Here is a 26,722-nt window from a genome sequence, read left to right as displayed (position 1 = left end):
AATCTATTAAATCTATTAACCACCCAAGTTGCTTTAAAAGCCTTTTTACCTAAAAAATACTGTAAGAAACACAAGAATGCAAAACCAGAATCTTCTTACAATGGAAACCAAGATTTAAAAGCTCTATTAAACTTCAGATCTACCATTTTATAAAACGCAGGAGCGGGAGTTGAGATTGAGTGGCCTAGGATTGAAAAATACTACAGAAATCTATATTAAAAAAAACCTATTATTTGCAAATAATGCCTATATCCTAATTTGAATTTTAACTTTTTCCCACAGTCTTTAATCAATACTGCTAAAAGCACAAATAGAAAAAAAAAATTTTTTTTTCCCTTCCCCACCTCTTACCAAAATACTGGCATAAAATGGAAGTAGGCCCCAAAATGAAACTTTATTTTCTTTAAGATTTTATTCATTTATTTGACTGAAACAGTGAGTGAGGGAGCATGAGCACACAAGCAGGGGGAGCAAGAGGAGGCTCCCCACTGAGCAAGAAGCCCGACGTGGGGCTTGATCCCAGGACCCCAGGACCCCAACTCTAGCTCAAGGCAGATACCCAACTGACTGACCCACCCAGAAGCCCCAATGAAACTCCTTTAATTTGAAAATCAGAGCAGCTCAGGGCTCTTTCTCTGAAAGTACTTTACCTTTAGAAATAGTTAAAGCAGGAGACCACTGTGATCTTAGAATATCGAGACAAATGCTGCCATTACTGTTAATATTTGGATGATAAATTCTTGTTGTAAATGCAACCTAAAATAAACAAAAATGTTTAGTTATTTTTCCCAAGTGAAAATAAGCATCCTAATCTGAAACAGAAGACTTTTAAGCAAGGCTTATGATACTGTGTCTCTCTCACACACACTCTCTCTCTCTCTCTCTCTCTCAAATGGCTAAAACCTACTAATACATATAAAAAGACTAAAAATTACAGAAACTGGTTTGTATATTCTGATCAAGATCTTCCAGGACCTCCCTCTCTTTACTTAAAATGAAAAATATAACTTTGGGGCAAAAATTTTATCATTTAATGATATGATGGCATATTCTGAAGGTTAACTTTGGCTCTACCATGTCAGGAGTATCAAAAGAACATAGTTAACAGTAATCAATATTCATTAAAAAATAAAGGAACTTCAGAATGTAAACCAAATTTACAGACCAACTCATTTAAAGTATCAAGTTACAAAAGTATGTGTTTTAGTCTGCATTTCCACTGTACATAAAATACAAATCTGAATGATTGCGAAAATGTTTCATCTGAAGTAACTATTACATTGCACCTATAATGGGATTGCAAAGTTTGCTGAAGTGCCAATGTTTTGTTATTTCTATTGTTGAATTCATATAGGTTTGCTTTCCGTTAACTGTTCTGAAAGTCAAGACCTTATGTTTTTAATAACTGTTGACCAGTCACCTTAGTGCATCAAGCAACTCTAAGTTTTGATAGATTTATTGTCATATATGCAAATGCAACCCCCTGACAGACCATGTGAACCCTAACAAAAACAGCACAGGCTTTAACAATATGGGCAAATGCACAGGAAGCTAATACTTGAAGCCTACTACTACAAAGGTTAATAATATGAATCTCTATGAGCATAAAAAACAGTGGAAAAACCTTCCACATAATGTATCAGAGTCCTGCAACATTAAGGGTAAGTCAGTTCTTATCTCCATTTACAAAGTTCAAATTTACAAAGTTCAAATCCAGGTCTAACTGCTCTCTTAACTAAAGGTTAAGTCAGCATTCTGTATTAGTGACTCAATACATATATATTTAGCCTTAATTATTCCTAGTCACTACATGTACATACCCCAATTTAGCCTTATATATGTAGAACCTTGATTTCTAAGAATATTCTACTCCTCTGAAATATTGCACAGATCTTATTTACTAATGGATTTTGGGGGTAAATACTTGCCTTAGGTGGTTTGAAGGGGTAGTCTGTAGGAAAATGAATTGTCAAAAAGAATACACCGCCTTGATATGGGCTGTCATTCTGGTGAAAAGAAAAATTTGCTTAACTCTGATATTTAAAATACTAATGCTAAATAATACATGTAACATTTCTATTTTCTAAGCATTTCTTTAACATGAAACAAGATTACCTGTTTATGCTGCAAGAGAGAATAAAAATCATTCCACAATTCAGTTCACATTACTAAAACAACACAATCAAAATTTCTTACAGAATAATGAACCCTTATTTACTTAGATCCCATTTTATTTAAGTCACCAAAGAACTGAAAAATTAACCAGAAACCAAATGTTCTAGATCCTTATTTTCACAAAGGAAAAATATACTTAGCAATAAGGTCTACATACAGTATTATGTATCAAACCTGAATTTGAAAAAAGGTCTTATATTTATTTCTGATAATGACAGCCATATACACATATATGGCTTTGCACCTCAACACACCACTCTGGTCACTTCGGCAAATCAAAATGTTGGCTATTGCAGGTTAACCTGTAACTACCTTCAACAGAAGAAGCAAAACAGAAACAAAATAGTTTTGTTTGTTTTTGTTTATTTATTTGACAGAGAGACACAGCGAGAGGGGGACCACAAGCATGTGACCTGAGCCAAAGGTGGATGCTTAACGACTAAGCTACCCAGGCGCCCCAAATAGGTTTTTAACAAGTTTAATTCCCATCTGGCTCCTCAAAACCTTCATTTTAAAAAACATTTATTTAAATCATCTCTACACCCAACATGGGGCTCAAACTCATGATCCTGAGATCGAGAGTCACATGTTCTTCCAACTGATTCAGCCAGACATCCCTCAAAATTCTCATTTAAAACCAATTTTTTTTTTGAAGTTCTGAGAGAGAGAGAGAGAGAGACTGTGTGTGTGCATGCGCATGCAAGCGCAGGAGGGATGGGAAGAGTCTTAAGCAGACTGCTGAGCATGAAGCCTGACTTAGGACTTGATCCCAGGACCCTGAGATCACTACCTGAGCTGAAACCAAGAGATGGATGTTCAAGCTATTGTCACCCAGGTGCCCCCAAAACAATGGAAGATTTTTTTCAAAACCATACTGAATTCTCCACAACAAATTAATAAACAGGATTACAAATTTGGAAACAATGTGGAACTGCTCTGCCACTTCAACAGAACAGAAATTTTCAAGCTATAGCATCACTCTTCCTCCTTTGTTGTTCTGCTTATTATATAATCTGAGTATGAAGAACTCTCTTAATAAATATTACACAATGTTAGTACATAAGTAACTTGCCAGAATTTTACATTTAATTAAACCAATACCAGGAAAAAGGTAACACTGTATTCCCATTTTACACTAGATACAAATGGGACTTGAATAATTTGTAGTGTAAGAGCCAAGACTGGAACCCAGGTCTTATGAAGATCACTGGTCAATATGGGATCAGTGAATGATGACAAAAGACAGTGACCTCATTAAAACCTTTAGGGTAAAACATAGTAACTGCATAACTGCTTCTGGATATGCAAAGAAGTCACCTGGCGATGTCTTTAAAAATTTAGAGTAATTCAGTTATTACCAACATCCACTCCTCTCCATTACAGACAGTATGTACATAGTGCTAATTATAAGCCTTTTATTATGCCCATTCTGGATGTCAGGAAAGTAAAAACTTTTCCAGATCTGACACTTTAATATAGCTCATTTAATTCCCAGCCCTCTGTAAAATAGTTAAACAATAACTGAATTAATCTAACTCAGTTCTTAGGACGCCTGGGTGGCTCAGCCTGTTAAAGCGTCTTTTTGGCTCAGGTCATGATCCTTGAGTGCTGGGATGGAGCCTCGAGAGCCCCGCGTCGGGTTCCCTGCTCATCAGAGAGCCTGCTTCTCCCTCTGCCCCTCACCCTGCTCGTGCTTGCTCGTTCTAACAGATAAAGAAAATCTTTAAAAAAAAACCTTAACTGTTCTACAGATCAGGTATGTGTAAGGGACACAGAGAACAATTTCTTACATTGATGGGTAAGTGTTCTGGTGAAGAGACATGCAATAAAAAATGTTGCAAACATTATGAAAAATGAACAGGGCAAACCAGCAACTTGAAGGAAAATGACAATTTACTGATTAAGAATGAAGTTCAAAGAAACATATAACTAGTATAATCAAAGAACTACAACTTGAGTCCTTCTTACTCCAAAGTCTTTTCATATTGCCTACAAAATTCAAATTCAAAAAACTAAGACTGCAAAGCAGCATATAAAAAGTATAGAAAAAATAAAGCACGGAATATGATCTGAATTAAATAACATTCCTTTGTTAACAGCTACATTAATTGGGAATAGATGCTTCAAATGGCATAGTTTTACAAAACAGACTAATACGGAAAATGTTTACATAGTACTCCTCAACAGTAAAAGTTTTTATAAAACCTAATTACCAAAGTTCTGAGTTTTCATTCCAAGTTTCATACAATCAGAAGGACCGTATCTGACTGCTTCTGAATAAAGGCAATCTGATGGTAAGATTTAGGGAAAGCCAAATTTCATTTCACTTATTAAAAAACAAAAACAAAAACAAAAAACACCCCCCCCCAAAAACAAAAAAACAAACAAAAAACAAAACTCAGGGATGAAAATATTTCAGTGTTACAATTTAACACTACAATTTCATCAACTCAAAGAGGAAAAACTGGTAAAACCATAAGATCCAGAGGTAACCAAACCAAAGTATGCTACCTAAAAAACTGAAGCTCTATTATCAAATTTACTATAAACTGAAAGCAAACAGAAAACAACAAAAGAAAAAGAAGAATACTTTAATCTGTAACCTCACCCAAGTCTTAGAAATCCAGAATTTATACCCGATCTCTTTAGACACCTTCTACTGGTTTTAACTCCAATCAGTCCAAAGTCAGTATTCCTCCCCCAGGGCAATCATAAGGTCTTGGTATTCCCCCAGATCCATCTTTTGCTTCTATCTCCTGACTCATATTTATTTTGGTTAAATCTTGAATTTTTCTCTAGTTATTAATTCTCTAGTTATTAATTCCAGGACATATATATATATATATGCCTATAAATATTTATCCTTAGATGTCTCCTGTATCCAAAACTCAAACCACAAACCAGTAACTCATCACTGATCAAAGTAGTTATTAATCTTAAAGATCCTTAAAACCTCTTAAACTAGCTTCCTCTCTTTTATGCCCACTGCCTGCCACTACCTCCCTTCATTCAAGATCTTACGATCTTTTGTTTATATTATAGCAATGGCTTACTTTTGATATTCCTGCCTTCACTCTGGTTTTTTTCTTCTAATTTATCCTTACCCTAATGCTGAAGTTGTCCTAAAACACAAGTTATATTCCTGCTTGAAATCTAGCACACCTTTCAAGATAAAAGTGCAAACTCCTAAGCACAAAAGGTGCTTTATGGTCTCCTTCCCACCAATATAGTTGGTCTCATCTTCCACCTCTTCTCCTGAATATGCGCTCCCTACTGGACTTAAAATATTTCACACATCTCCTTTTTCTCCCACTTGAAATATTGTTATCTGTATCCTTATCTTCTTCATCTCTAGGACCGTACCTACACTGTACCATCCATCTCAAGTTTAAATATCCTTAAAAAGATAATACAGCCTTCTCTTTATTTAGTTCAATATGCTTGTTGCCCTTCTTTTATACCTTTCTCTACAACAGTTATTAGTACCCAACATACTTATGTAACTTTTATTTTCTTCTTCCTCTAGACTACAAAGTTCCTTAAAAAGGTACTGAAAGGGGAAGTTTCCACACATCATTAGCCTCTGCAGGAACTGACAAAATACACTTAAAATAAGTTGAAAAATAACCCTTATGGACCAGTAAGACAATACCTATGAACCAATTATTTGACCAGATGGTTTCTGCAAGTGATTCTCCTCAGGCTGGTTACTTGTATTACCTAAAAATGGTACCTTCTTCCATGGCTGTATCAAAGATTAGGTGGAAGTCAGGGTGGTTCTCCAAGTTACTTTAAATTATATTTCTGCCAGTTCCATTTCCAATTAAAGAAACATCAAGTGTATAAACTATCAGATAAGGAGTTAATTTCTCCTAACTGCATCAATTGATAGTGGGAACTGCCCTTAATACAAAAAACCAAAAACTTAAAAACCACCAGTTTAAAAAGCCCACAGACAGCAGTGCTCTGTCAATTCTTTCGAAGATTTAATTTTTATTAGTATCTGTGCTTCCAAAGTACCCTACCTTTGGAAAGAATAAGCCAGTTTAAACAGTTATTAGAAAGAAGCATTCTGCCTCATAAATTTAATGATCAAGAACATTTCGAGACTATAAAATGCTAAAATCCAATAGTTGACTCTGTACAAAACTTAAATTAGATGTTCCAGTCCTTAGTCAGGAACCTTTACTTATGTGGCACTGCCAATCACTTTTACTGACCTAAGAAGTACTCCAAAGCTAAAGTACTTTTGTCACCATTTATTCTTTCAGCAAATCTGCAAATATATGGATTGTTATATGACCAATGGCCCTATGTTTTAGCTCATGTCACATATAACAAAATAAAGCAATTAGTGACATAATCAAACTGTAATGTTTTATCACAAAATGCAATCAAAAGCCAAACTAAGAATGACTTATTTCACTGATGACTCTACAAGGATAACTATTAACTACTTGGAAATTGGCATCTAAATGTGCTTACTTAAATATAGTTTTTGCTTTTGTTAATCAGGGAATATTTATTTTTTATAAGATTTGTATTTATTTACATCTCAAACAGAGCACACATTAGCAGGGGGAACAGCAAGCAGAGGGAGAAGCAGGCTCCCTGAGGAACAAGGAGCTGATGTGGGACTCATTCCCAGGACCCTGGGATCAAGACCTGAGCCAAAAGCAGACAGACACTTAAGTGCTTTATTAATACTTACAACTAATTTTAATAATGAGGTCATTTTAAAGCACCATCTGGATCAAAGATGAGCTTTTATTTGGTGCAAATTTTAGGATATTTTATTACATATGCTTTGAAAATGGGTTATCTATAATGAGAAAATTCTAGAAATTACAAATCCAAGTGCCTAAAAGGTAGGCAAAATGAGTGGATAGAAATAGTGTGAGACACAAGCTCCGTATAAAAAAGGGAGGTAGCTGCTACTCCATCCCAAGCCATTACTGCTGTGAAATGAAGGTCTAGTCCGGCTTTTTATGTGAAGTTAGCCAACTTTTAAAATGTTCTGAGGACCAAATTGGTTAAAAGTCACACTGAATTAACTATGTGTATTTAAAATAAATAAATCACAATTTTGCTACCAAATAAAAGGAAGCATTTTAAAGCAAAATAAGATTTACAACAGTAAAAACAGGCCTTGAAACAAGTGGAAATGAACAATTCTGACTTTGAATAGTTTCTTAAATTAGAATATAGGCAGATTTCAAATTAAGAATCTAATTCTACCACTACCACTATACCAAGTTCAACTATGATTCACAATCCCCTTACCTTTAAGTCCTAACATCATAATTACTCTAACTCAATCATTCCTGCTATGGATTTCCCATAAAATTTCTCCCACTAATCACTTCATTTATGTATCACTTACTTCCCACATTATCACACCTGTTTTAACTGTCTGTCTCTCCCAGTAGGTAAGTTCCTTAAAGAATGAGAGGGACCATATCTATCCTTCATTGTGATAATCCAGCGAAGGATCACAATCAAGATTACAGTTATCAAATTCAGAACTACGGAATAAAAACTTACTAACTTTTCCGAGAACATTTCTCCTTTAAGAATGACAGACATCTATCTATAGACCACTAACTCACCAAGTACATTATTAACATTTATGCTGAGATTAAACCACCAAAGGGAGGGGTGCAGATTAAGACATACATATACCTTAGAATAGAAATCCTAAAGTGCCTTCCAAGTCAAAAAAATATTAAGTATTGTGCAAGATACAGTCTTACCCCAGGTTGTTTTACTGCGCTCTAATTCTGTGAAATTCTTAGATGGTATCCATAATTCTGAATATTCAATTATCCAGCATATACAGTTTCTTATCTACCCAGGATAGAAAGGAATTTTGCTGTATTCAAAATACCACTTTCTACCTAAAAATATTCAAATTTTGTAAAAAACGAAGGAAGAATCAAGTATCAAAATAATACAATAAAAACTTAAATTTTTTTTTAAAAATTTTAGGAGTAAGATCTTTGAGTAACACCATGGTAGAGCCAGTTAAATTAATTGACTCTATAAGAAAACTCTATGATAATACTTTACATTCCTATGAAAGAAAACTAGAGTAAGTGAAAAAATATGATAGGCCAGAGATGCTATATTCTAGAACCTGAGTACACAGACACATAGCACATGTAACAAATTACTATTCATTGAATTGTTATGCCTTTCAAAAACAGTACAACTATGGCAATTCCAAAAAAGTACTACAATGTAATAAAATAAACGTAAGACTAAGTTAAATACAACTCGGTCAATGCTGAACCTTTAATTAAAAGCAAAATGTTTTAATTCTTAATACTTACAGGTCCCATAATTGTGGCTTGCCAATGAAACACTAAGGAAATACAAAACAAAACTGTTGTTATCTAAACACATACAAGTTTTTTTGAAATTAGCCATTAAAATCAACTTGAGAGTTACTTACTATCATCCCCAACTGGACCTGCAGAACATTGTGCTGGAGGGTCACGGGCCAAATCACTAAGTTCCTACACCAAAACAGAAAATGATGGGTCATGTAACCATAATAAAAAACATAAGCAAGCAAAGAAAGTCAACTGTTTATTTTCACCCCATTCTTTAAGGAACATACAATCAGTTCACATTAATACATTCTAGTAAAAAGAGAGAAAGCATTAAGTAGCCAGTCCAGATCCTGGGACATAGCAGGTATAAATATGAAAATTTTTGTTACACCAACAAAAGCTGTGCAAACCAAAAAAGTTCTATCAGATACTTTCATGGCTTAAGAACTTAAGACAAAGCAGTTCTCAATATTCTTAATACTCATGTTGTCTAATGAACTTCCTACCATCTCAAATCCTGCTATTTCCAAACCACACTATCCACAGACCTCATTTTCCACTTGAAAAATCTCTCATGGGACTAGGTAGGTAATCTTTTTTGTTTGATCTTATTCCTGCAACTCAACCATGTCTTTTAGACAATGTTGTGTAAAATTACAACTCTGAAAGAACCTGGAATTTGCTCATAGTAAAAACATGCAGTTTCCAAAAGTCCACCCCACCTTATATTTACAAATATATACTGAGCTCTTCCACGACTTGTAAGTAACGCATATGGATAATGCAGTTAAGAAAATAGTTGTTTCTTCACTGTTTTTTTTTTTTTTAATTTAAGATGATGTAACTTTATCTATATACATATACACCTATATATACATCTTTATAGGGATTTACAGACAGACCCATGAGGTTATAGTGGGCTTCTTTAAAAAAAAAAAAAAAAAAAAAAAGGAATACACAATGCTGCAGGAAGATAACTAGAGCAAATATCTGCCTCTGTTATACGGTCAAAATGCACTTTAGGAAATGGCCAATTGTTCGGGAGTGATCAATCTAGATTCACTCCATTAAAAAAAAAAATCAATGAAAAATCAATGCAGAAGAATTGTTCTTGTGGTAATCATTCCACAAAATATCAGAACATTATGTTGTGTATCTAAAACTAAAAACATTACAAGTCAAATTATATTTCAATAAAACTGGGGTGGGGGGGTTGCTCTGATATACTCTATCTTGCTTCTGAAAACTCATACCACATTTGCTTTTAAGATTATTCAACAGCCAGATATCCCAAGATTCACAATTTCAGGATAATGGAAGATCAGATAATTTGTTTGCCTTTTAAATATACCTTCACGTGTTCAGCATATGTAAAAATGGGAGAAAATTCATTTTGACCACTTTTGATCCTGATAATAGGAATTACAGAAACTCTTGACTAGAAATTAAACAAATGGTTAAAAGAAACTATGTATGGTTTTGGCTTTAAAATAAAAACACCCTTACAAAGTATCAAATGATTCTGAACCACATTAAGGTTTTGAAAACTATTCCTTTTTTGAATAAAATAGAAATGTAGGCACGCCTGGGTGGTTCAGTGGGTTAAAGCCTCTGCCTTCGGCTCAGGTCATGATCCCAGGGTCTTGGGATCGAGGCTTGCATCACAGTCTCTGCTCGGCGGGGAGCCTGCTTCCCTTCCTCTCTCTCTCTGCCGGCCTCTCTGCCTACTTGTGATCTCTGTCAAATAAATAAATAAAATCTAAAAAAAAAAAAAAAAAAGAAATGTACTTACAACTTGAATTGACTATCCATTATGAAGCAAATTACTTTTTCATAGGCCAGATAAGTTATCATATGGTATTTACTTACATCCCATAATCAGCCACTTTCATTATAATGGGAATCTAACACCATCTCAAAGCATAAAAATTTTACTGTACATAAGAATTAAACAGTCTAGGCACCTGGGTGGCTCAGTGGGTTAAAGCCTCTGCCTTCGGCTCAGGTCATGATCCCAGGGTCTTGGGATCGAGCCCCACATCGGGCTCTCTGCTCTGCAGGGAGCCGCTTCCTCCTCTCTCTCTGCCTGTCTCTCTGCCTATTTGTGATCTCTGTCTGTCAAATAAATAAACTCTTAAAAAAAAAAACAAAATTAAATAGTCTAGTTTAACTGATGTGAACAGACAATGCTCCCATGTTCCAGAGCTTATATAACAAATTCTTTTGTTTAACTGGCCCATCAAAAAAAAGATAACAAAAGTTAATTTATGGAGTTGAATTCCCTCTTTCCTTCAGAACATAAGGGTTCAAAACAAACAAAAGATCCCTCCAAAAAACCCCCACAACTTACCTGTTCCAAGCTACCCCCCCTTTTCCCACAAAGATTTACCTCCTAGGTTCTTACAGTGATCTATCCCAAATTATGTACTTGTTTAAACCTGAAAAGAAATCTGTTATTTTAAAATAAAAACCAATCTAATGTTGGTTGATCTAACAAAATACCCAAGAGACCTTGAAACAACTTCATTCTAAATACAACTGCAGGAATCTATAAAGTTGATCTAGAATACATCAACATTGATTTGAAAATTAATTTTAATTATGAAGAATTTAAGAAAATATTTCTTATAGAAGAAACAAGTTTTTAGGCACAGTATTTATAAATCATTAAGCCTTTATATGCTGGCATTATTACTCTACAGTGAAGGTCTAATTTCAGCTTTTCCCTCCCATAATTTCAGAATCTTATTCTCAAATAATTTCGAAGTGCCTTATTTTTCAAGTTATCCATGACCAACACACCTTTGAAGTAATAACCAGAGATCTAAAATTAGGCCAATTACTCTACGTACTATAAAATCTACTTTAAATGCAACACTGAAAAAATGACCTAACTTATTTTAAGGATCAAAACAGGTCTTTTAGGGGCACCTGGGTGGCTCAGTGGGTTAAGCCTCTGCTCAGGTCATGATCTCAGGGTCTTGGGATCAATCCCCGCATTGCAGAGAGCCCGATTCTCCCTCTTTCTCTCTCTCTGCCTGCCTCTCTGCCTACTTGTGATTTCTTTCTCTGTCAAATAAATAAAATCTTAAAAAAAACAAACAAACAAACAAAAAAAACAGGTCTTTTAAATCATGTACCAGCCCTCCTAAGATAACAAGTAATTCTCATAACATTATTATGCCTATAGCATAAGCAAATGAGATTACAGAGTAATACCTTAGCAAGGAAAAAATTTGAGAGAAAGCATAGTAACAAGTCATTTTAGACATTCATATATCATATATATGACATTTTGTCTACTCAATAAGTATCTTATCCTGCTTTCATGAAAATGTTTTTCCCTCAAACTTGTGATTGTAGTGTTCAGTTAATGGTGGCTGACAATCACCTGTTACTCAGACAGGCTAATCACAGAATTTTGTTACTTCGGCCTGTGATTAGCTCAAAGGGTTGCAAAGCAACCCAAACCAGGACCTGACCTGATCAAGTCCATCTATCTCTGCCTGGTTTTTCAAACTGAAGCTGGAACACTTTTTCCTTCTCTAAATCAGAAGCTCTATGGTTGTGACCTAGAGCTGCTGGCAGCCATGTCCCCTGAAATTACATGGTGAATCCAAAGAAAAAGCGATCACATTGAACAGTGGAGATAATAAGAGCTGACTTGGCATATACACGTGCAATTTTAGTCCCTGAGGTTGTAGCTTGTTCTGGGTTCCTATAGCTATTTCCTTTGATTGTTAACCACTCCAGTTTTCCTTCTAATAAATCCAAACGGGGAAAAACCCCAAGAGGGAGGAGACCCATTCTAAGCAGAGAGCTACTGGGACCCACAGAGACTTTACCCACTAAAGCACAATGTAATGCTCAAGTCTTGTTTTCTTGAAAAACATGTAAGAAAGAAAACTAAGTGAAGCAGTCTTAAAATTAAGCTAGAGGGAGCAGTCATGTGTCCTGTCTAACAACTTTTAATCTAATCACAGAACCCAGAGGTTAATTTAAATCTATTTCTAAAATGAAAAGTGCAATATCTGCTATTAAAGTTTCACTATCAAAACATTTATTCGCTTATAGGAAGACTGCATTTTTGGTATCCAGCAGGTTAGGTCTGAATAATACCAAGATAAAACATGAATGACTTTCCCAACAGACTGAGGTAATATAAAGTAGGCAAAATGCAGAAACAAAAAACTACATTTCAACAACTCAAGTGCTTAAAATAAAGGCATTCAAATACTTTGTGAATCTTAAAAAGGTAACCACTAACCTTGCGAGGGTTTACAAACAGTGACAACTGAGCTGGGTCTTGATGGAGAGGGATAAGCATTCCAAACAGAGAAACTCATTCAAAGTTGAGGGTGTGAAAGAACACAAGGCTGTAAAAATCTGCTTATAGTCTTACATACTAGAAACACAACAGGGTATAGGTAAGAAAGTAACCCATGTGGCCAGAAAGGTTAACCATGGCTAGGATCTTCTGTGAGTTTAAATATGTCAGACTACCCCAAACGCAATGGGAAACGGATAGTTTTATTTTTGTTTTAAAGATTTACTTACTTGAGAGAGCAAGCACAGTGGGAGGTCACGCAGAGGGCACCCTACATGGGGCTCAATCTCACCAACTCATGAGATCATGACCCAAGCTGAAACCAAGAGTCAGATGCTCAACTGAGTCACCCAGGTGCCCTGAACCATTGATAGTTTTTAAGCAAGAATAAGACAAATCAAATTTGGTTTTTACTATTTTTTTTATATGTATGGACAAATACTACATTAGGAGGGATTCTTTGAATTTTTTAACTTACTAGGTCATATCCTGAAAGTACCCATAAATCTGTGTACCCAACCTGTTAGTTAAGCAAAGCTTAACATTTTTACTACTTCTTCCATATTTAAAAAAAGAAAATGTTGCAGATATAATTGACGATCCCTCACATAATCCTCAAATTCCATTTCCTTTCTCCCACAGTAGGTAACAGATTATCCCAAATTTGGCTTCCACTATTTCTCCACATTTTTACACTCTACTAGGTATGTATCTTTTCACACATAGCATTGTTTTGCAGGTTTTCAAATTTTAAGAGATAAAAAACTATGAATACATATAGTTATACAAAGACCTATATCTACATATTTCTATATATGTATACTTTTCAGAACATTGGCTCTTAACACTGTTTATAGTAAGGACTTCTAAGACTGATATTAACTACAACCCTTCTATCCCCCCAAATACACACATACTTGCACAAAATTTTAATTTGTGGGGTATCGAAGACCCATCCCCATTTTGTACGAATCCCTAATACAAAGGACAGAGAAGTAGATCACTACATTAGGAAGCTATAGCAGTAATTCAGGTGAGAGAAGAACATGAGAACTAAGTCACCGAGGATGATAAAAGATCTTAAATAACAAGCATTTTTATTTTAAACAATCTTATGGAAATAGGCCTTCTTTCTGCTTTCCATCAGATCCCCTTACTAGGGGAAAGAATGCATTCAAAGTGTAGGACATACTACCTTTTGGTGTCTCTACTAGACACTTGAAAATTAGAGGTCTAAGGATGGATTTCCAAATAGCTGCTTTTTCAAAAGGGTATCCTTACATCAAAAATGTAGTTTAAAAATTTGATATGGCATTTGGAAAACTGAAAAAAAAATTTCAACTGTACCAACTCAAGTCTCTATTCTACTCAAGGTATATTTATTGGACTTAAGATAAATTTTCAATGAAGCATCTACTCAAAGATTATTCAAAAGTAATTTTGTCTTTGGTTTTAACTTTACGAAATGACTTTAAACCCTAAATTTTCATAGGCTTTAGGAACAAAAACAGTTTGTAAAATTATATGAAGAACTGAAACCATTAGCTCTTTGCTTCCTAGCAGGGAGGGACAGTGGCAAGGACCAAAGAGAATAGCTCACATACAGCACCTATAAAGGGTTCATACTGTTGACCACCCCTTTCCCCAAGAACAGCATTACTAAGGTTGTCTCTTGGCCAACTATTAAGACCACTAATATAGCAAAGAGGCTGGCAGGGAGACTGGCACACACTAGGAGTGGCTAACGGCTCCACTCACAGTGAATCGACACTAAAACTGACCAAGGGCATACAAGGACATAAAGAAAAATAAAACCTCACCAAAGTTAGACATCTCTTTGCCATGGTGTTTTCTTCTGGAGGGTATTTTCCTTTTGGATCATCTTCCTATTAACTGCTTCTCCTAAAACCTTCCTGCACAACAGCTGGCTAGCATGAAAATCCAGGCCTCTTCTCACTTAGAAATATGCTTCTCCTTCCCATTTAAAAGCCTAAACAGACTCATAAGGAGTCAAGCAAATCTCTCTTTAAGGAAACCAAAAGGTACAGCTTAAGCCACTGAGCATTCTCATCTGGAGGTATGTAATTAAACAGTAAAGAGTCTGACCATTCCTTTTCTGGGACTCATAAGAGAAAGCATACAGTTTATCTTGACAAAGATCTTTGCTTTGATCATTATAGCACGCAGGATCTCTTTGACAGTTGACTGTTAGAAGTAAATCATGAAAAGGCTGAGACACTGGCTTAGATGTCTAAACATACTGCTAAATATTTGCTTCTTGCTTCTCTCATTACATGTTACTCATTTCAAAGAAGTGAAAGGACAAACATAGACTATGAAGAACAGGAAACCAAGGTATTAAACACAAAGGTATACAGAAGTGATAGAGACATAAAAAATGGTCTCTGCCTTTAAAGAACTTATAAATTGGAAATGTAAGAACTATTTATGAATGATGAAGTTATATAGTAGCCATCTCAGATCAGTGTCCAGTAAGTTAATACCCCTAGGAATAACTGTTTAAGCATTCTGCTAATCGTTCTTCCAATGATAGCCTCTACTTATGTTATATTAACATAACGAAAGTCAGCATTTATGAAAACAAAGATGATTGCTATGGTAACAACAAGTTCACAGGTTCCATCCTTGAGTAATTAGCACCACCATGTTCACGACCATTTGTTATCCCATACTCCACCATTCATCTTGAACATTATCACACAAAAGTGAGAATGATAGTAGTATCATAAATACAATTCCCATCATCACTTTTGGGAAAACTGAGAAGTTCATGCCATCACCGAAAGGTAATTTCTTGTATTAAAGAGTCCATTTCTTTAAAAACTTCTGACTTAAAGACAAGATGTGCGTAACTATGTGAATCAGTGTCATACAGACAGTCCTTGCCTCTTAAAACCTATACTGGGCAACAGAAACCACCACCTTGGGGGCTGGATGAGAGGAGGCCATGAGGTGGAAGGCAAGAAGAGAGCCTTTACAAGAAATTTTGAGGTAAGAATCACCCTCAAGGAGCCTTTACAACCTAGCAAAATATAAAGGTACATATTCAGACCAATGTCAGGATGAAATACAGTACAATTAATTGCCTAATTAGGCAGATGAGAACTGCTCTAATTGTTCTTATAAAGATTAGGTTTACCATGAAGTAAAAATTTGTATTAGATTTAATGCTCTGAAATTTTTACATAACATGTGTAGACACAAATGGTAAGGAAGTAAACAGTATACATTTCAGAAATGTATCCTTACCATAAGTTATTTAACAAGGAAGCTTAGCAAAATATTTTGGGATCTGAACAATTTCATGGAGCTATAGACTCAAAATTAAGAAGGAACAGTCACTTTAAAATCATTATAGCTTGGAATTTAGAATTTGAGAAATCCTTAAAATTTCTTTTACCTTAAGGATTAACAGGTAGGTAGGTGCTACATACCATGTCTCATTGTATCACTGACACTACATTAATTTCCTGTTTAGTTGTAATTACAGGTTAGACAGTGTGCTAGTTTGCCTAATTCGACAAGATACAAAGAATGGGTTGAATAATACAATTTTATTTAAATCACCACTTAAGTCACTTAAAATTATTCAAAGCTATTTTTCTGTAAGCACTATCTAAATGAGCAAAAACAGCCAAATTTAGGTTCTCAGCTTTGATATATAAAAGCATACAAGACTTTTCATAGACATAAAAAAACAAAATTAACAGCAGTCCAGTGGTGGAACACATCCAATTATAAATTAGCTTTGAAATGCTAACAAGGCTAAGATGAATGTGAACAAGTACTCCATTCTAAAAATGAACCAGTAACCAAGTACTGATTCACAACTGAAACCTACAAGGCCAAATATGACAAATCCAGCAATGAAAAGTTGAAGGCCTGAATGAAACAAGATTACGTTGAAGGTATCGTTAGAGATAAAAATCAGATGTTAAGGGAGAGTATAAAACACTTCATTGAATTTTTCCCTTCCCCAAAGGCAGAGGGTAGTTTTGAGACTCTTACATACCAAGGTTAACTTGGCTAATAAGTTAGTAAATTCATCTGTTCTTAATTACACCATTCAATTTTCAAATAAGATCATTGCTATTGTAGCAAAACCAAAAAGAATACAAAATTTTCCAGTTAAAGAATGAAAATCCTTTAACTTTGCTCATTTCAAAATTTTGACACTGAGAATTAACTACAGTTAGAAAAACCACCGTGAGATGACAAAACATAGTATAGGTAAAATATTTAGATAAACTATGTTTAATAATAATGGGTAAATCTGATATATGAATAGCCCTTTCTTTCTTTTCAACAGGTGTTTCTCATACTTGATTTATGTTCTTAAAAGGTAAGTTGCACAAGGTGACAAACACCTATTCGTGTGTTTATATGCTTGTTTCTTCCACTCAAAGCAGAGACTCTCATGGGTAATGACAAGGCTTCCTCATTTTTCTTTATCTCCTGGGACTAGACTACTGTGCCAAACAGTAAAACCTCAGTAAGTATTGATTAAATGATTATCGCTAAGTCTGTGGATCTTAACCAGAGGAAGGCCTCAGAATCATCTGGGTAATTTCAAAATTATGCCTGATCCCAGAGAAAATGATTCCATAAATAAGCTTAGTTCCCATATACCATATTCTTTAAGATCTCTGCTCAATATCCTGATATATAAATGCAACTCATGTCAAAACCCACAAACCGTAACATATTCTATAGAAGGCAAAACCCAATCTAAGACTTGAGATTCCAACCTGAAAACTTTCACGTCAGTGGTAGGAACCTAGTATCTTCTTTACTAGAAAGGGATCATTATAGTCCAAAGGATTTGGAAAATCTTCAAGAATTGACTGTACCTTAAGACTAACAAGGGGTACTGAATCCTTGAGTTAAATAACATATAACCTAACAACACATACCTTGTAAGTAGTTTTCCTCTAGTGCTAGTAAGAGTATTCAACTTTGTATCCGTAGGAGTAACGACAACTAGAATACTGCAGATAAGCAGGATGATCAAAGCAATGTCAAAGTAAGTCACTCTTTATAAAATTAAACACCAAGGTCACCATCAGCATCCATGAGTCAACAACCGTCCCACAAATTTAGCTGGCTACAGAATCACCTTGGGGATCTTAAAGAAACACCTGCAAAACTATGTATCTGGCCTATAAGCTCTTTGGGGACAAGTGTATTTTAAGATACCCCTAACAATTAGTTGGCACATGGTAGTTCCCATAGTCCTTGAAGAGACTAATCAAAAAGGAACTCACTCCTGCTTTCAAAACTTAGGTTAGTGAACAGCTTAGTTCACAAATTAGCTATTACCTGGGTGTAAGAGTAAAGTCAAATCCCAATTATTTAAATGTGGCCTGGGAGAGGAGGACAGCTTATTCCAGGTAGCAAGACCAAATAACATTCACTGGATAAGACAGAAATTGAAATGGTTTGAAATAGCAGAACAGCATGAAGTTTAAGAGCTTAAGCTCCCGAGGCAGACTATCTGATCTGAATCTCAGTCTCTTACTAACTGTGCTGAATCTGTCTCTTACTAACTGTGCGACTGGATAAGGAACTTAACCTCTATGCCTTTTCTTTACGTATCACTGAGTGATAAAGTGCCTCTGTCTCAAGAGAATTGTGAGGATTAAATGAACTGATTCTTATAAAGGCTTATGAACAGTGCTGGGTATATAGTAAATGCTAAGTCCTAGCTACTATTAGCAGTACAATAATGCACAAGAAAACCTTTTTGATTACCAAAAACCTAAAGGATGATGTAACAGTTAAGACACATTGTGGAGCCACACTGTCCAGGTTCTAATTCCAGTTCTGCCTTTCAGTGCCTCAGGTTTCTAATCTCGAAATGGGGATAACAATTTAATTGTAACTACTTCCTGGAGTTGTTGTAATATTAAATGAGTTAATGCAGGTGTCTCAAATAGTTCTGACACATTGCAAACACTCAAAACATTATTCTAGGCTCGGCTCACATATTTTATGTAGTTCTTTCTAAACGTCCCCAAAACACAAGCACTGTAGTTACTTTAATAACAGTAGTAAAATTGTCTGTGGTCCTCAACCACTAATCAACTTGGGAGTTCCCATTTTTGATTCTTGTTGTTTAATAAACAGCCCTGTAAAACCATACTACAGCTTATTAAATAAATAATACAGAAGAAAACCAAGTTAAGATTATATGATAAGGCTGCCTGGTCTAAGAAATACTCAAAATACTGTAATGTAGCTTGAGAAAAAAAAAACAAATCCAAAGGCTGATCAAATAAACTACTAATGGCTAAAAATATCTCAACACTACCATTTCAATAAAGTATCAACAAGGAATACAGATATCTTAATATTTGGAACTTGGGGGCTACAGACAGTAAATTCAAAACAAACAGGGCACCTGGGTGGCTCAGTAAGTTAAGCCTCTGCCTTCGGCCAGGGTTATGATCTCGGGGTCCTGGATCGAGCCCCACATCGGGCTCTCTGCTCAGCAAGAAGCCCGCTTCCCCCTCTCTCTCTGCCTGCCTCTCTGCCTACTTGTGATCTCTCTCTCTGTCAAATAAATATTTAAAAAAAAAACAAAAAAAAACCAAACAGGTAGGGGCACCTGGGTGGCTCAGTGGGTTAAGCCTCTGCCTTTGGCTCCAGTCATGATCTCAGGGTCCTGGAATCGAGGCCCGCATTGGGCTCTCTGCTCAGCGGGAGCCCGCCCCCCCCCCCCCCTGCCTGCCTCTCTGCCTACTTGTGATCTCTTTGTCAAATAAATAAATAAATAAAATCTTAAAAAACAAAACAAAAACAAACAAACAAAAAAAAACACCCAAACAGGTACACGACACAAGAAATACCACACTAATATCAATGCCTACTTGACCTTGTATTTCTAGAACACAGGACCCTAAAAGAGCCATCTCCCATTAACTATCTACTCACTGAAATTCTGTTTGGATCTTGGATCTTCCCCCTACCCCAAGTTTCATCATGTGATTCTGATATTAACAGCTAAGCACCAAGCCATATGCCTTTCAAAATCTTTGTATAGGTTGAATGAACCGTCCCACATAAACACTGTTTCTTCGAATTTGTAAAGTATTATGTCCAGTTTCCTGTATTACACATACCTTCAAAATATTTCCAACAGAAGTCAATCTGGTACTAATGAAAACAACTAAACCAAGAAAGTTCTTTAAAGTCTCTGAAGATTAAAAATAGTGATATAAAATAGCAGTAATAATAATCTGAGTGCTACGTGCCAGGGGCCTGTTCAAAGCCACACGTTAACCTCTTTAATCCTAAAATAAAATCTAGAAACCTAAATCCGTTTTTGCTCACTGCTGCATCCCTAGTGCCTAGAACATACTAGGCACTCAACTATTGTTCATACATAACAAGTATTTGTTTCATAGAAGCATATAAATAATTTGCCCACTCCTAGAACTCTAACTGGAACATTTCTACCCCGAAGTTCACATTCTTAACTACTATATTGCCTCTCTAGAGCTTTTAAATCATTAAGTGGTGCCACAGCAGCTGGGTATCACCTATAAAAGAAAAAAAAAAAATCAATGAGACCTTCCTTTGAAGTGTGCTGTTCCACACGCATAAAAGGCTATGGATTTGAGATTACTCCACATCTTAGTTTCTGAACTAATTCTCATATATAAAAGATTTTGATCTGTACTAAATGTTATATTCCTTATATTAACTATGCTGTAAAATAGAACTATGCTTCTCCAATTGTATTGATGGCCTCAGAAGTGGTCAGAGATGTTTAATCCTTTTGACTTAAAATCTTAACTCCTAAAAATTTGTACCTCTCCTTTTCCATTCTCTCAAAAACAAAGATTTTTTATATTTCACATAAATGCACAATGACAAAGCAATGATAAACTAAATCAAAATTCAAAATTTCAGCCTCAATACATTGCCTGAAGATCTGCAGTCAAATGCTCTACCCCTGAGCTATACCCCCCATCGCCTGAAGATCTGAACCATCATCTTTCATAATACCAGTTTGGTCAAATACACTCCAAAGTTACAGGTATTAAATAAAATTAGGCAGTGTCAGGTCTACTTAGTAAAGCCAAGTCTTTGCCATTCCTTCCACGTTGAACCCCTTTTTAAAAAGTAATCCATCCAAGCCGAAGTTTTTAACCCACAACCACCTCTGTCTCCTAGTTTTAGTAAGGCCGAATTTATTCCATGACATTTTTTTCAAGTTAGCTGTAAATACTCCACCCTCCTCGATTGTGCAAGAACCAAATACACCACACATACACAAGTTACAAAAAAGGGAAATACAGTCTCAAGAGTTTGAATATAAAGTCTCGAGCATGACGTCTTAAGAGCGGTATACAATCTGATGTCAAAGTTAACATTTAACAAAGAACTTTATTTCATATTATTACGAAAGGAGATCCCGGAAAAAGCCTGAACCAGTTAAAGCAGCCGCCATCTTAAAATGCGGGATAGAAGTTAGAGCAAGAAAATGAGACTAAACCACCGGAGGTGGAGGTTCCGCTCACCCCCCTCCTACTTCGAGCCTCGAAAAATCCCATTTTTTCAACTTCTATCGATAGTTCAGTATCAAACCACGTTTTAAGTAGCGAAACAATCTTCTCTGAGAGTGTTATTAAATAAGATGAGACAAAAATAGGTTCACTGAACCTCCCCTTACTGCCATCACACCCCTAGTCCTCCCTCCCCCCAAAAGAAGGGAGCTTCCAGAAGCCTTTTACATCAGTTCCCAGTGTCCCTCTGATAAATACTTTCGGGTGAGAAGTCTCAACTACAAAACATAGGAAGTGGTAACATAGTGTCAGCTCATCTCCTTCCAACCCCACTTTTTCTTGTGTAACCTGCCCAGAGTCGATGAAGTTTGACTAGGCTCATTGACTACTCTTCAGCCGCCAAGAGACTTCTACACCGACCCCCAATTAAGTTCGGGATCCGACAAATTTCAATGATCTTCTCCCCTATGAGTTTGCCATGGTTCTTCCCCCTAGAAAACCCAAGACCCTCAAACAAGACTAAATCTTTCAGAAGCAGAACCAAACCGCCTGAAATCACTCTCCCCCACCCCTAATTTGAACCGATTCCAGTGAAACACACTCAAGATAACATCTCACTTGCCACAAGTGTTCTGTTGCTAGCTTTAAGCATCATTTCTTTAAAGTACATCTGCGTTTCCCATCCCCCAACAGAAGTGACCCAAGAAGAGACGTTTTCATAATTATACTTCCTCCCCACCCCCACGCTTTCCTCCGAAACTGAGCCTTGCATTCCTCCCACGACCCCATTCCCTTCAGCCCCACGGGTTACCTTATTAATCCGTTTCAGCGCCATAGTCTGTGCTTTTCGTCTGGCTCCTCACTCTCTCGGTGTGTGCTCAAAGGTCCGGCCCAAACTCTTGATTATCCGGGCGGCAGGGAAGGATTGTCTCTTCGTCTCACACCGGCTCTGCCAGACACAGGCGCCTTTTGCAAAAACGGAGCAGATCAGCACTCGCACGGGCCCCGGAGAGACCCTGATGAATCCAGGTCCCTTAAAACGGTCGCGATCCGGGGTGGGTGGGGTGGCGTGGTAAAGCCACCAACAGCCTCTATGCCGTGCTTCGGCCCGAAGAGGCGGCGAGGGTGACGGGAAGAGCGGAGGGGCGGCTACAAGTTTGACTTCCCGGCCTCTTGAAAGGAAGAGACCCGGGTGGGAGAGGAAGAGGCGTAGGAGAAAGGGGTGGGTGCGGGGCAGGGTCCGGAGCCCAGCAGAGGAGGAGCCGGGGCCTAGTCGGCGCTATGCCGGCGTCACTAGGGCAAAGAAGGGGGGGGGGGGGGGGGGGGGGGGAAACAGGAGACTCCGGACTAACGCCGGGCTTCTTTCGGTTTCTGCTCAAAGGTGCGGCCAGTAAGGGGAAGGAAATAATAGAGAAGAGACTTGATGTATGTTGCTGTCCCCGAAACTAGAGCTATTCTGTGTCGGTCCCTGACGCCACCGTACACTCCGCCTTCCAGCGCGCTCCCGCACGCGCCCGCCCAGCCACCGCCACCACGCGCCCGTGCTGCCCCTGAGGCTCCGGCTTAGGCGCGAGGACGCGCCCATTCCCCCACCCCCTCAAACAGGAGAGGCCCTGGCTTCCCCAGCCTTCCCACCCCACCCCACCCAACAGGCTGGTCACTCAAGCCACCCCAGGCCTGTATTTCCCCTCTTACCCGGCCGGCCAGTGGGCCGGCCCCCCTTCCCTTCCCCTAGCCGTCCACACCCACGCGTACAGAGGGGCCGGGGCCTCCCTCAAGCTGCGGCCTCGGCCTCCTCCCCGCGCGGCAGCTGGTGCCTCCCCGGCCCTACGGGGCTCACGCGCACGACACAGCCACAAGATGTCCGCTCTGACGGAACTACTGCCAGCTGCCACGCTCCGCCCCTCCCCCCTCCTCCTGCCTCTTCACCGCCGCGTATCAGTCCGCCAACGCCGCCGTCGCGAGCACAGGACGAATCTAAGGGTGAAGGGGGACGGTTTACTTCCTACGTCCAGGGCCGAGGTTATCCGTGCTACCCCCTTTTCCTCCTTTTCGGAACAGCACCTTCTTACTAAACTGATCGGAGATTGGACTGGGAGGGCGGGGGCCGGAGGCGGGTCATGGGCTTGGGGGGGGGGGGAAGGGTGGACGAGCGGCGGAAACCCTCAGCCTCAGAGAAGCATCGAGAACCGGAAGGAGACCATGGGAGGAAGGTAATGGAAGCGGCAGCTGCGCGGTCGAGACCCACGCCCCTCCCAGCAGAGTCCCCCAATTTCCTCACTTGGTATTGAGGCGGCGGATCTCGCGAGAACCTCGTGGCTGGCTAACAGGAGCTATAACTCCGCAATGACTTAAGGGCAGTTTTGTGCCCTCTTCCGGATGGGGGCCCGCCCCCAAACCCACAAATTCTCGCGAGATGCAGTAGGAACCGGCTCGAGTTGGGGCGGGCCGTGTCCTGGAAGCACCGCCCCTGAATGGTCATGCTGGTAGGAGGGAGAGGAAATGGAATTCCTCCGACTGGTTAGAGCGCGCGCCGACACATCGGTCTTTCACGCGCCCAATCAGGAATGTGCGGTGGGAGGTACCACGGTCTAATTACTAGATACCTTTAGTCCTGCTTGATCCGGGCTTTTGAAGTTTTCGGTGAAGCAGGTGAGCGGTATTTACTCGCTTGCCCGTGTGGGCTGGTTAACCAGTAGGAGGAGGCACCTTTCGAAATGGTAACAGTCATTTTAAGTAGAACCTGGTGGACCGCTGATCAGCGCTCTCACGTGCCAAAATGTAGCGCGTTTCTGACCTAGAAGGTCAGTACTAAAAGGAGTGGGCCCATGTAGCCCTTCCCAGAATTACAGCAGGCTGGAAATCAAATGCAACTATGAATTAACATAAAGGATGGGGAGATAGGGGCGGGGTATTTATTTGCCTCTCACGGTCCGCCAAGATTGAGGTACGGGAATAGACTAAATATATTTTTCTTCTTTTTGCTCTGTTTCATTTTCTAGATCTACAAAATTGGCAAAACTTAAGAGATCAGAGTTTGGAGTCTCAACTGAAATAAGGGGGGGGGGGCAGAAATAGAAAGATAGAATTGGCCTGTTTTAATCTTCCCGTGTAAGATACGGAGATGGTGGTTTTGCTCTCTAGTGTATCCTTCAGGCAAAGGGTAGTACGACATTCAGGAATAAAGAACGGCAATAAATAAATGAATAAATGGGATAAAGGTAAGTGCTGACCTGTTTAAAGTTTTCTAACATTCCTTTCTAACTTAACGAAGTGGATATTTAAAAGAATTAAATAGAAATATAAGCTTGTTTTAAAAATATACATTAAAAGAAAAGCAGCAAGTTCTTTCTTGTTAAAGTATTACCTAATAACTGAAATAGGCCTGTGATGAATGGGCTAATGTATACTGTTTAAGTGACCAGAATGAGTGTCTAAGAGCAATTACTGAAACAGTGCTGCTCAAACTAGTGTGTATGTGAATCACCTAAGGATTTTGTTCAGAATGCAGATTGTGATTTAGTAAGCCTTGGTGGAGCACGAGATTCTACAGTTTTAACAAACTCCCAAGTTCTGCATATTATTCTGGTCAGAAGACAATCCTGTGTGTAGCAGAGCACTAAAGTGCTCATCACATAGCCTATTTCCCGTCTTCCAAAATAATCTTTTTTCTCTATTTTAACCAGTCTAATATAGTAGAAACACAGAATTAGGCAGTTGGGGTGGAGAGTGAAATCCAGGTTTGAGTTCTTGCTCTATTCCCATTTGTGTGATACTGTGTGGTTACTTACTATCCTAGTTTCTTCCAACAGTTGAATTATACATAATAATAGCTGTCGTTTTTCACAGGGTTATGGTATGGTTCAGATGTTATAAAATAATTGAAAGGGTGCTGTAGACTACAGTGGTGTATAAACCTAAGTTATTAACATAATCAGTCAGACATTAACGGGCCATAATGTGATACCTGTGTAAGAATAATCATAAATATAGGTAATGTTTATGCAACACCTGTCATTTGTCAGGTACTGTGCTTATTAATCTCCTTTTACAAATAAAGAAACTGATGCATAGGGAGATTGTTACTAATCCCAGGATCACATAGCTAATAAGTGGCAGAAGTAGAATTTGAACCCATGCAGTTAACTTCAGGGTATTTATCGAGTGGAGTTTCATATTGTCTTTTAATTTAGAAAGTAGGAGAGTAGGATGTTTTATATTTCTACTTACAGTGTCCTCTGAATCTAGTTTTGTTTGACTTATTTCTCCCTCTGTTTTGTTATTTCAGAACCCAAGGTTACAAGAGTGGTAGGAAACATTCCTACCTACCCAAAGGCAACTCACAATATCCAGGAGTTCCATAAAGAAAAATCCCAGATAAGCCAATTTGTATTACCCTAATCTAAACAATCTTCAGTATGAAAGTATAATGGAACATGTTAATGCTCTTAATTAACAAAGCACAGCAGACTGGGACAAATTTGAGGTCAGAGTTCTTTTGTGCGACAGACCACGCTGGCAGTCTGGTGAAGCCATGGTCTCTTCTAAGAATAATGTTTCTAAATGTATAAAGTAAAATTCATAGCAATGGTAATAATTTGATATAAAGTATCTCATTCCTAGTGGTGATACAGACATAGGTATAGCTGTTTGTCGCTTACATTCAAAATTGAAGGAAATGCTAAATTTCAGTTAGAGATTAGTAAAAATAAAGATGTATTTTTTCTCCCCCATCAAAGTTCACATACTCCCTAGATTCTATCCATGAACTTCATGATAAAAAATTTTTGGTAAAGTCTAGTGGGCTTACTCTTCTTGGTAAGCCTTGAAGGGATTGTGAAATTTTAACATGCAGTTATAATTTATATTCATAACAGTAGTGATTAATTTAAAAAAGTTTAATTACTACCAATATACTCATTAAGAATGCATGGAAGTACATACTAGTTTTAGGAAATAGTTTTATTTCATTTGTTGATTTTTTTTTTTTAAACTATACCTATAAATATATCCTATAGAAGACTTTCCTGTCCAGATGACTTTTTCCCCAAGCATTCTGGTAACTTAGGTTTTACTATGTCATTCTTACTTATCACATACCTTTGCAAATACGATGTGGTAGAAGAAGTAAAATGAAAATAATAGCCAAAGATGAAATTAAAATACTGTATAAATTTCTTAATGAGTGTTAATCATTATTTTTTGAAGTACTATGAGTGGGGTCTTTTAATTCATTATCTTATCAAATCTCTTTTATATAGATGAAACACTCAGGGTCTTAAAATTATTAACTAATTGTCAGGATTTAAACCTAGGCAGTCCAACCTCAAATCTCACACTCAACTAGTAAGCTG

General features: G+C 37.6%; 1 protein-coding gene across 5 annotated transcripts in view; it reads right to left on the bottom strand.

Moving 5' to 3' along the window:
• LOC111156875 (ubiquitin conjugating enzyme E2 D3) overlaps nucleotides 1-23,746 on the bottom strand; it is a 28,955-nt gene extending 5,209 nt beyond the window's left edge. Inside the window, exons 1-6 of one of the 5 annotated variants that reach the window (XM_022518025.1) lie at nucleotides 23,650-23,746; nucleotides 22,180-22,334; nucleotides 8,630-8,693; nucleotides 8,508-8,539; nucleotides 1,929-2,006; nucleotides 651-756 (exon numbers count right to left, since the gene is read on the bottom strand). In XM_022518025.1, coding sequence (XP_022373733.1) covers nucleotides 651-756; nucleotides 1,929-2,006; nucleotides 8,508-8,539; nucleotides 8,630-8,693; nucleotides 22,180-22,203 — 304 coding nt within the window. In that variant the 5' untranslated portion in view covers nucleotides 22,204-22,334; nucleotides 23,650-23,746. The other 4 variants (XM_022518015.1, XM_022518030.1, XM_022518006.1 and 1 more) reach the window with 4 other exon arrangements.
• Nucleotides 23,747-26,722: the final 2,976 nt, after the last annotated feature.

The sequence above is a fragment of the Enhydra lutris genome, unplaced genomic scaffold, assembly GCF_002288905.1.
Source record: "Enhydra lutris kenyoni isolate GAN:26980312 unplaced genomic scaffold, ASM228890v2 scaffoldscaffold3, whole genome shotgun sequence".
NCBI classification, from domain to species: domain Eukaryota; kingdom Metazoa; phylum Chordata; class Mammalia; order Carnivora; family Mustelidae; genus Enhydra; species Enhydra lutris.
Note: the sequence above shows the minus strand (reverse complement) of the source record. Positions and strands in the feature narration are given on the sequence as shown.